Source organism: Mytilus galloprovincialis, chromosome 7 (genome assembly GCF_965363235.1).
Source record: "Mytilus galloprovincialis chromosome 7, xbMytGall1.hap1.1, whole genome shotgun sequence".
In the NCBI taxonomy this organism is placed as follows: Eukaryota; Metazoa; Mollusca; class Bivalvia; order Mytilida; family Mytilidae; genus Mytilus; species Mytilus galloprovincialis.
In genome coordinates this window covers 24,858,436-24,870,486 of record NC_134844.1, presented here as the reverse complement: position 1 = coordinate 24,870,486, position 12,051 = coordinate 24,858,436, and the positions used below count along the sequence as shown (strand labels likewise).

At 32.0% G+C, this 12,051-nt stretch overlaps 1 protein-coding gene across 1 annotated transcript in view; it reads right to left on the bottom strand.

Moving 5' to 3' along the window:
- The window catches only part of LOC143082616 (X-ray repair cross-complementing protein 5-like), a 45,579-nt gene that overhangs the window by 5,171 nt on the left and 28,357 nt on the right, over window positions 1-12,051 (bottom strand). Inside the window, exons 9-17 of the mRNA XM_076258393.1 lie at window positions 11,316-11,423; window positions 10,807-10,883; window positions 9,951-10,034; window positions 8,660-8,756; window positions 4,832-4,946; window positions 3,626-3,714; window positions 2,821-2,949; window positions 1,153-1,264; window positions 477-638 (exon numbers count right to left, since the gene is read on the bottom strand). Coding sequence (XP_076114508.1) covers window positions 477-638; window positions 1,153-1,264; window positions 2,821-2,949; window positions 3,626-3,714; window positions 4,832-4,946; window positions 8,660-8,756; window positions 9,951-10,034; window positions 10,807-10,883; window positions 11,316-11,423 — 973 coding nt within the window. The remainder of the gene's footprint in view (window positions 1-476; window positions 639-1,152; window positions 1,265-2,820; window positions 2,950-3,625; window positions 3,715-4,831; window positions 4,947-8,659; window positions 8,757-9,950; window positions 10,035-10,806; window positions 10,884-11,315; window positions 11,424-12,051) is intronic.

Sequence of the window (12,051 nt, the reverse complement as noted above, 5' to 3'; positions counted from 1 at the left end):
CATTTTCTTTGTCAATGGGAGGTCATTCCAACTAAAGTTTTAAGCACAATGAAATGTAGTCATACAAAATCACATCTAACTTAACAAACATATAGCAACTGTTTGCTTTCAGAATGATGGAAGGATGCACAAGTGCACACTGTAAGCCCTTGCCACTTAGACTTAGTGGAAGCTGTAAAAATGTGCCCAGTTCTTTCAAATAAAAGGCTTTAGTGAGAAAATAGAAAATATAATTAATGTAAAGAACAAAACTACAAAATCTCTTATATTCTCTCACTTCATTCATTTGATATATTACTAGTTAGTCTTAACATAATAATTACTGTTGTATTAGATTCCCAGACTGTTCCATTGCATAATAAGTCGTTTCAATGTTGCTTATTTTTTGTGATAATATAAATAAGATCAAAAAGACAAAATACAAGGCTATTAAGTTTCTAAGTGTGAGATTTAATATAAAATGTAAGAATAACTACTTGTATAATCCACCATTTCTTCAGGTTCATCCCTGTCTAATGCCAAAGCTTCTATATTCCTCCAGTATTTCTGTAATACTGGGTTTTCAAAGCTTTCACTGTTGAAAGTAAATGCTAACTTTTTTATCATATCCTTTGCTTTGTCTATCTGTTCTGTATTTGCTGGAAAATTAAAGTAAAAGGAATAAAATGTTTATATTCTTTTCTGATTAGCAGTAATAGAATCTGGTTCACAGATCAAAATCATGTTAAAGTTCCTGGTCAGTAAAAAAATATGAATTGTTAGTAAAAAGAACGAAATAGTCTTTTCAGTCTGTAATTCTGAATATGACATGAATACTGAACCCAAAAAGCCACAATTATTTCAGGCTGAACCCACAAAGGTCCAATTATTTTATGCTGAACCCAGAAAGGTCCAATTACTTAAATTGAAGTGGACAACACAGCTAAACTAAGCCAAAATGAATGTCCAAAGTAAACTTTTATCTATAATCTCATAATCATTTAAGTATTGTTATTTTTTTAAAGCTTAACAAAATAAAAGGGATATACCCATGCAATATGCTATACCTGATATAGGGTTCTAAAGTGAAAACCCTTACAACTATTTTTTTTTCAATTCTTATTAGTAATAAAGATTAATTTAAAGCATTTTTAAGGTTCAAATTTTTCTTACCTCTAACTGTTTCATCAAGTTTAACTTTCCTAAAATCATCAGCAAAAGGCAGAATTATGACATGAAATCCTGGTGGAGTTATCTGCACTTTATGCTCATCTAATTCTTCTTCCTGAAAACATGTCCGTAAATTGATTGTAACTAAAGTAATCATCAAAAGAGTCTATTGTAATAAACTTGAAAAAAATCTAGTTTTGAAACTTTCCCGAATGTGACCTATTAAATAAACCTTATCAACAAGTTTATAATAACATGAGCAACACAACCAGTGCCACATGTGGAGCAGGATCTGCTTACCCTTCCAGAGCACCTGAGATCACCCCCAGTTTTCAATGGGAGTTGTGTTACTCAGTCTTTAGTTTAAGATGTTGTGTTTTATGTACTATTGTTTGACTATCAGTCTTTTATCTTTTTTAACCATGGCATTATCTGTTTATTTTCAACATATGAGTTTGAACGTCCCTCTGGTATCTTTCACTCCTCTTTTCATGTTTTGTTTGTTTGTCAATGTTAAGGTTTTCCATTTCATTGATCAACAATACTGTTATCTTGTTTACAGCTTTTACATTAATGCTAGCAAGACAAATCTTTGTTTGGCTTGCTTGCTTTTTTTGTATCAATGTTTGCTCAAGCATGGTAATTAAGATAGGCGGGGCTTCAGCTTGTATGCATCATACTTAAATTTTATTGGACGTTATGTTGGAGGTTAAGGACACTAAATTTTAAAACATCACATGACACATATTCTCACATGTTTCCTTACCTGTAAATATACAATACAGACGGGATTTTACTTCGTCGAAATTATCTGTTCATTTTCACAATCGTAGAAACGGAAGACAATTTTTTTTTCAGAGATCCAACTTAAAGACTGTCATCAAGCACTTTTAGTAAAATAGCTATTCGAACACACCTACTCTGATTTTGTGATCCATTGGATAGGTACTTCACTTGACCCCTATATTTCATCTTTTAGTACTGTGATTTTTTTTATGTTATAAAGTCAACCTGTAGCTTTGCTATATAGAATGATAGAGTCTGAAGCGAGATGATGTATCAAATACTCTTGTTTTGTACATTTTCAAGACAAAATATTCATCTCAAACACACCCTAACATAAAAAAAGGTGCACTCGATTTTCTCTTTTCAATACAATTGTTTCCCATTTTTTAAAATATTTTCTGGAGTTGCATAATCGAAGGACAGACATGGAAATAACTGACTGAACTAATAGATTGATATGTTATAAAAACAATATTAAGTCAATTAATGTTGAAGGCCAGTTTCTCAGCCTCATACAAGAAAAAAGTGTATTTGTCATGTGATGTTTTAAAATTAAGTGTCCTTAACCTCAGACATAACGTCCAATAAAATCTAAGTATGATGTATACAAGCTGAAGCCCCCGCCTATCTTAATTACCATGCTTGAGCAATCACTGATACAAACAAAGCAAGCAAGCCAAACAAAGATTTGTCTTGCTAGCATTAATGTAAAAGCTGTAAAGTAGATAAATAACTTGCTCTTTAAAAATCTGAAGCATTCAAAGTATAATTTTCAAAATTGCAATAAATAAAAATTTTATGATAGGTTTATCACATCAAAGCAATCAAATATAGTCCTCAAACATTTTAAAAGAAAGATAAAATAAGATGATAATAAGAACTGACCTGTGGGACTAAAGCAGCAAATCTTGGTGGGAAATTTTTACCAGGAATATATTTACATATAGGCATCACTCCTCTGTCCAAGCATTTCTTCAACAAGGCTGAAAACAGTGTTGTACTTCCACTGACGGTCTAAAAAAAGGGGGGAGAGAGAATGGCTTTATTAGCAGTGAAAAAATATAAATTAAATCTAAATCTTTAAAACAAGACTAGTGCAATTATTGTACCATACAAAAATTTGTGGAGAAAGAAATGGACTTAAAATGTCAAAGTCAATCAATAAAATTTAGATAAGAACCACAGTAGTGAACTCTACTAGCAAATGACTAGACAATTGGTAAAATATTATAGATACATTATCTTGAGGTTACTGAGCGATGGGCATAACTAAGAGAAACTTTTCATATTATGAACACACAAGTGTTAATCTACACACCACAGTAATAGACTATTTGCATATCACTGACTTTAGACTCAAGGTTTATAATTTTTTGACAGGTTACCTACTGTGTGGTAGGACAGCCTCAGTCAAGTTAGAGCATTGTGAAGTTGTAAATTCAAGCATTTAATCGGTACATCAGAAAACAGTTCACTTTCCCCCTAAACTGCACCAATTATATGTTTGGTTTTACTTCTTTTGATTTCTCTCAATTGACCGAGTACCAGAATGTCAAAAAAAGAAACATAATGTCGTCTTCCTGTTTGTTATATCAAAAAGAACTTTTAAGAATAGGTGAAAGTTTTTCAGGGAAAATATATGATAAAGAGTTGTCAGAACCAAAACCATTAACACTTCTTTTTCACTTACATTTTCATCTGGATATATAAACTGTCCTGGTTTTACATGGTAATATTTCTTCAGACTGGCTCTAGGTTTAAAACCCATCAAATAAAACCCTGTAAAATCATAATATAGATGTAACTGGCTCTTACAATAGATTTTCAATATACATTTATAAATAATATGATTTATAAAACTTTGACGTTGAGATTTTAGTGTCTTAGTAACAAAATTATCAGTGAAATTCTACATGTTGCCAAGGAATTAATGATTCTTGCTTTTTATTTACCTTTCATTGGCAGAACTCAACTGTGAATAAATAATATATCACAGACTAAGGCTCTGGAAAATGATTTGTTTATCAGTTTTCACACATACTGTCATCATCCTTTCTTTGATCAAACAGGAAAGCAATATCAATAATAGAATTTTCAAGATTCCAGTTATAACATTGTTACTATGGATTCATTTTAATTCTTGGGATACTAATTTTCATATATTTGGTAAAAGTAGACTAAATTTAAATATTCAAAAAATTACAAATTTCCTATTTGCTTGTTTACAGATCTTGGCAAAGCCCAAAAATCAAATATTCATGAAATGCAAATTTTCTTCTATCCATGAAAATTGGTTTCCAGGAAAATAAATAAATCCTGGGTATTTATGTTGTAAACGTAGCAGTATCTAGTATACATCTTATCGCTATTCGAGGCTGACCCGGTCGCTAGAACTTTTGACGTCATACAACAATCACTTTTCCATTGTGGCATCAGATATTTTGTTTTATGACATCAAAATTTAACGGGAACCTGTGTGATATCCAGTAATGGCGGACAAATAGCGATAAGGTATGTTGACATCTAGACCACTCAAAATGTCTAAACTAATGACTTCCCATAATGCAATATCATCCAGTTTTTCTTGATTGGTCCATTCTACTACATAAGACAATTCTTTTCATTCTTTCCAAAGTAAAATAATTGTCAATGTTTAGCTGAATATTGAGAAATGGCAGCTTTCTCAACCATACTGTAATTTAATTTTAACTTTTACTGGATGTTTATTGATTATATAATGAAACCCAGTTTGTGTAACCAGCATTATTTGTTTTTAAAACTACCTATCATTGAATGCAAACTGTAGTTCAGAAAAATTTCAGAAAACAGTTGGTTGTACATAAGTTTAACTGTCAAACAATAATGTTTTGATAGGAACATAAATAAAATGACTGACCTGGCTCTTCAAAGCGTTTAATTTCAGTCACTTCATCATTTTCAAAACAAATTCTCCTTCCACCATATGTCTGAGCCTTTTTTAAATCTTGTGGCATCAATACTTCACCAGTATCCTAATTAAATGCAAGTACACTTGTGCAAGTCCATGTTTTAAAACATGAATAAAAAAAATATCTAAGTAAATGTGGGTATTTTTATGCAATGTTGCTCACTAAAAAATCTCTATTTATTTATTGTAAATTAAGAAATTATTGCATGTATTTATTATTGCGATCATGTCATTTAAAAGACTAAAATGCGAGTTTAAATTGTTGCAATTTTAACCCAGTCACAAAATTTCACAATAATAAAAACATCGCAAAAACATTTAAAAGCACCATATGTCAAAAAATTAAAAATTTTGTATTATTAAAAATTTTGATTTCAGATAACTTTTTCTTGGCCAGTGTTTCTATTTAGATGTAGATGAATCAGCTATAAAAAAAAATCAAAGCGCTGTAAGCGCTGAAGGCAGTTAACCAAAAACCAAGGCAACCGTAATTATGAAAACTGTGGCAATGTTGCCTCAACATTAAACATTCATATATAGTACATTCATGTTTATCTAATGATTTATTTATTAAGGCAAATAATTTATATGTTATCATGGTTTCAAAAGCAATGCATATATCAATGTATATTTTTTATGGTGAATCTGCAGTGGTACAAGTTCCCAATGATTGCAGTTGTTCTACTTGGTAGTTAACCTTGGTTTTATTTCACTGCTAGAAGTTCAATTTGATGTAGTATGAACATGTAATAGTATGAATGGACTGGTTTCCCTGGAAAGAAAACTGAGTGTGTGTTCTATAGTACAAAAGTTATGAGACACGAATCAGACAAATGTTCACTACAACAGGGATCAAAGATGAGGTCTGACTGACTTGCCCATAGTAAATGTAAATGATTTGTTATTTTGTCCCATACAAATGAATATATATAATTTAGGGGTAGGGATCTCAACGGTTTTCAAGTTCTCAAACAGGTAGGGGTAGGCAGAGGATTTAGGGGGCAGGGGGCCCGCCCCCCCCCCCTTTTGGGGAAAAAATTTGGTTGCTTATATAGGTAATCACTGAAGCATGACTGGAGCGGGCCCCTCTTAGGTCAGTCAGTGGGCCCCACTTATGAATATTTCTGGATCCGCCACTGGGGGTAGGGTGACCCTAGGGACTTCCCCTACATTTCATTTTATTTGTTATATTGTCCCATACATGAATATATATGGTTTAGGGGTGGGGATCTCATTGGTTTCCAAGTTCTCAAACAGGAAGGGTAGGGTGACCCAAGGCACTCCCCCTATATTTCATTTAATTAGTTATATTGATCCATACATGAATATATATTGTTTTGGTGTGGGGATCTCGACCGTTTCCAAGTTCTCAAACAGGAGGGTTGGGATGACCACAGGGACTTCCCTTATATTTCATTTGATTTGTTATATTGTCCCATACATGAGTATATATGGTTTAGGGGTATGGATCTTGACCATTTCCAAGTTCTCAAACAGGAGCGTGAACAGTGACCTCAGGGACTCCCCCTATCTTTCATCTGATTTGTTTTATTGTTATACATGAATATATATGGTTTAGGGATGCGGATCTCGACCATTTTTAAATTCTAAAACAGGAGGGGTGGGGTGACCCCTAGCGACTCTTCCTATATTTCATTTGATTTTTCATATTGTCACAAACATGAATATATATGGTTAAGGGGTGTGGATCTCGACCGTTTCCAAGTTCTCAAACAGGGAGGGTGGGGTAACTCCAGGGACTCCCCCTATATTTCATTTTTTATTTATTATATTTTCCTATACTTGAATATATGCAGGGGCGGATTTAGACGGGGGAGGGTTGCGGGCTTGCCCCCTCCCTTAAATTTGCAAAGCATGGGTTGTTTCTCAGCTTAATAAAGAAAATTCCGATAATTTTACCTCAATTTTTTTTTAGCCTCGCTTAGGGGTAGGGAGCTCGACCGTTTCCACAGTGGCGGATCCAGGGGGGTTTCGGGGGTTGGAACCCCTCCCTTTTTTTGGCCGATCAATGCATTTGAATGGGAGCATATAGTTGGAACCCCCCCCCCTTTACTCTGGGTTGGGAACCCCCCTTTTTAAAATGGCTGGATCCGCCATTGTTCCAAATTATCAAACAGGAGGGGGTAGAGTGGCCTAAAGAATGCCATCATATGATTTACTTACATTAAGGTATATATAATATAGTTGCATTATTTGTGAAACTAAAGAATGAAACTTTCAGCTACCTTAATTGACCCTTCAAAATTGAGAAAAAAAAACAAATAGCCCCTCGAAATTGCAGTAATATGTTTACACTTTAAAAGCATCTCACATGCATTATCATGATTTATCATTTATTAAGAAAATTTAGACTGTGACCATGAACATGTATATTGTTAGATATACTGTTCCCAGCTGTCACGTTGTATTGAATTTTTAAATTAAAATTTATCAAAAAGTAATTTTTAGTTTTTGAATAAAATATGTTTCTGCTGTTTCTTTCTTTTACATATATCTTTTGGTTTACAATACTAGTGTTTATATTCATTTACCATGCATAGATGTATTTTTTCACCTGCTTGGATTTATTTTGTAAATGATCGTCAAACCCGGAATTACCCTTATCCGCTTCCGGAATCGGATCCGATTTTGTAAAATTTTGTCTTCACGGCCGCCATTGTTATGTGTTTACAATGTTGTTTTTGTCAATCAGATACGATTTTACTCGAATTTATACAATATTTGTCGGTAATTTTCTGTATAAAGCTAGCGGTTGAACAAAATAAACATCGCCGTCATGAATAATAATGATAAAAATAAGTTTTTAGCTCGTTTAATTGGAGACTTTGGTGAACATGGTGAAAAGGTTTGCAAAGTAATTTCTTATTTTCTTTCAAATATAAGGCGACTACGTCGGGCGTAGCTAGAAACCAACTATCCTAGTCGAAATTCCGCTTGCAAAAGTGGAAGGTCTCGGACCACTGCTAATTTGCACACCTGCCTCCAAATTGAAAAGCTACGAAAATTTCTTTTTCTAATTTGAAATTGCCGCCAACAGCATGAACAGTTGAATTATATAATAGACTACTGACGTAGTTGTACTACGTATTGATGACAAACAATATTCCTACGACTATTGTCATTTAGGAAATCTAAACTGCTTGTCTTAAGAAATTTTCGGCGATTAAATATTTCATACAATTGTTCTTTGACATCTTAGCTAAAAGCACAAGTCATAATGAACTACACAAGGATTTTTAATAAGCACTACTTCCTATGTGTAACTTTAAAACTTTTGGATAAATCGACGATCATTAAAGGTTTTTCTGGTCATTTTTTTTGTAATCCAGAATAAAAAGTATTAAAAAAGTGTTCAATTAGTTATATATAACATAGTAACAAGCTAGATAATAACAATGGCAAGTATTTCAGGATTTATTGGGTAGAACACAAATCTAGGGTGCTCGCATAATGCAGCTTAACTGCATAAAAATTGACAAAAAGAAAAATTCAAACAACCTATATGATTTCTAAAGCCTATATATATTTGCAAAGATATTAAAGCAGAGTTTCTGGTAATTACTCTACTATTCTTACCGCAAATTTTGTACATTTTGGCTTTAACATCACTTAACATAAATAATCATTGGGGGAATAACTCAAAGCTGAACATACACAGAGAAAATAACTCAAAAACTGCAAACTGTAATTTCTGTACACTATAATTCTGAACAAGTGTATAGTAGTTGCCTTCTTAAATTCATATAAAAAACTTACTTCTAGATAACTTTTAGTATGAGTTTTCAATTCTTCATTGGTATTTCTTGACAGTTTTACACCATATGGTTTTGGACAGGATCTTACAAGAGTGTACCTGTAAAGCAAAGATAAGTTAATGTAAATCCTCCAAGTAATATAGTAATAATTGGTAAAATATAAATGCAAGAAAACTTTTGAAGCATTTTAAAAATATATGAATTATCTCCCTTCTTTCATAATGCGCTATTAATTTTCACAAAGTTATGAGGAAATAATTGACAATATGAATATTGGTTTCTCATGCATATAACCCATATTTCTAATTGAGTCACTGTCATAATAAAATCTCAGCAACAAGATATGCATATACATTTGTCTGGCATAATATTCCATTAGAACTTTTTCATATGCCAAATACAAAAGTTAGAATTAGGTTGGTAAGCTGTTACAGAACTTAATCCTTTCGCCGATGAGTCCCGGTTTACCGGTTTACCGGGATTCACGCTTCAGACAGCTGACGATGAGTCCCGTTTTACCGGGATCGGAATACCTCTTTTAAATTTCCCGCTCAAAACAGTGCAAACATGAGTTATCTTTCTTTGATGAATACCCAGATGAAAGTGTAAACATGGCGCTTCCGTTTGTTGAAATCCGTGTCAAAATCAGAGGAAATTTACGGAATTTACGAGAATTTGAAATGAGGGAACATTTTTTTTGAAAGAATATGGAAGAATTGAAGCCAAACTATATATAGCTAGTATACTGTTTTTACATAAAATGTCGTTTTATGTACAAAACACTTGGAATGGACATCGTTCAGTGTGAGGAATTTGTACAGCCTCATAAAATTTTTCAAAATTTTGCCATATTGGGTTAAAAAATTACGATTTGGGGTCAAAGAGCAGAATTTTGAGAATTTCACCTAGATAATGCCGAAAATTTGAAAATTCGAATACTTTATGAAGAAAAAATTATCAAAACATGAACAAAACTGTGAACATGGTGTTAGTGAATGAAATAAATACACAAATAACTACAAACAAGTTTTTATTGACATTTATTATGAAGATCTCCCACTTGAGTAATAGTAGCCAGGGAAGCCATCGTCTCAGAGTAGCTTCTGTCTAGGCAGCAATCGGTGAAAGGGTTAACATGATGTATGAATGGCAATAACATCTATATATATATATCATAACATCTCTAAAGAAAAGGACATTCATCAATTAACCAATTTTCTTGAAATTAAATTATAAGGCATATGATATATATAGCTTGAGCAATAATATGTAAATAGCATGTTAAAACTCACACTCCAACACCTAAATTCAATCCTTTGCCCAGTGAAAATGGAATTCTTCTTAGAGCTCTCTTCTTATGGTCTTTTGTCCGGACTCTGCAAAATATAAATGAAATACAATTTTTATTTCCATATAACATTTTTTAACGTGGCTCAAATTAAACTAATGTTCATCTTAGGAAAATGTAATAACTTAAACTACCATTGAAATTATAGTATTGATTAATGCAAGAAACACTATTAATTTAAAACTACTGTTTGGATTACTGTAAATTCATAATTTATTGCATATATTTATTATTGAAACATGAATGCAAGGTAATTATTGCTATTTCAGGACGTGCTGCATAAAATAATGCTATCAAAATTTAAACTGCTATCTATATTTGTAATGCTAAAATGCTAAAATGCTAAAAGAACCATGCTATTAAAAGCTTTTGCTAATTAAAGACTAAAAGCTGAATGTTTGATATTAACAAAATATGACTAGAAAAAGTAAACACTTTACTGAAAACAACTTATTGTATACTGTTCCAAAAATTTACACAATAGAGCCTACAGCATATAAAACCAAATTAAGTTTAACAAATAAATAAAAAAATACCCAATAATTACCCAAGAATGCCTTTACCAGATGATGCTAAAGTTTGTAGATTTACAGGGGAAGACAGCTTTTGTTTGCAGGATAAATTTTACTTGCATATACAAATTTTATTCTTTGTCATTTTAGCAAGAAAGTAAACCTTGTCTTGCAAAAACTTACTCCCAGTTTAGTGGTTTTGGAAAAAAAATGTTATTATCCTGAAAAATATTTGTTGGACGGAAAAAGTCATTGCATTATAGTCTGAACCATGACCTTTGATCCTACCTTGACATTAACTCCTCCAGTTTTTCTGCAGGATCAGGTAACTCTGTAATTTCATCATCAGCTGAATACAACAGATCCTACAATAGAAGAAAATAATTGTACTCAATAAAAATTTATTCTCAGTCAGTATTCTGGGTATCTGCATCAGCAAAATGTTTCATTTTTGATTTTAATCCAAACTTTATGATCAATTGTTAATTTGGATGAAGAAAGTTCTATCTATGACCAAGATGTTTTAATGGGAGGAGTCTGTTGGTTGTACTGTCCTGTATTTTCATTGATTCCTTTAATACATTTTATGTATTATTGAATTTCTGTTATTAATCATGGGTGCTAAAAAGTTATGGTTGTCGAACAAGACTTTCTTTAATCTAGTGGTACATGTAATTATTTCAGGCAAATTCAGAAGAGAAATTATTTAAAACAATCAATTCAATATCTAGGTTATAAAAGGGATGACAGGGATGAAAGATAGGAAATTTTTATAGAAGGTATTGTGAAGAAAATACCTTATAAAACTTTGTAACATCAAATGTTTCTCCCTCTTGTATTAAATGCATGAGTTCTAAATCAATTCCTGTCTCATTCAAGTCACTGGCTTTTGTTCTTGCCTGTCTCTAAAATGTAAATGTTCATAACGATTGGAGATTATAAATAAAAAAACAAAATTTTACATACAATACAAGCAATCAAATACAGCAATCAAAATGAAAGATAATTTTCAAAATGATGACACTTTGACAGGCATCATACACTTTTCATGATTAATTAAGGTAGGGGATACAGATAAATACAAGATTTTGCTTTGATATTGAGAAAACAGCACGATCAATACAAAATTATATACATTTTATACCTGGAAAATAAGTCCTTTACTTTTGTGACATAAATCAAAGCGCTGTAAGCACTGTAGGCAGTTAACCAAAAACCAAGGCAAACATAATTATGAAAACTGTGGCACTGTTGCTTCAATTTTTTTTATAAAGATTTAAAAGAGCAAACATTAAACATTCTTATATAATTGTACATTTATGTTCATTTAATGAATTAATCATTAAGGCAAATAATTCATATTTTATCAAGGTTTTCAATGGCAACGTATATATCAAGTATATTTTTTTTCGTGCTCATGAGTCTTGAGTCAGCAGTGGTACAAATTCGCAATGATTGCAGTTCTTCTAGTTGATCATAATTGTTCATATTAGTTGACTTTTAGCAGTTCAAGTTGACTTTAGTACGAGCTTG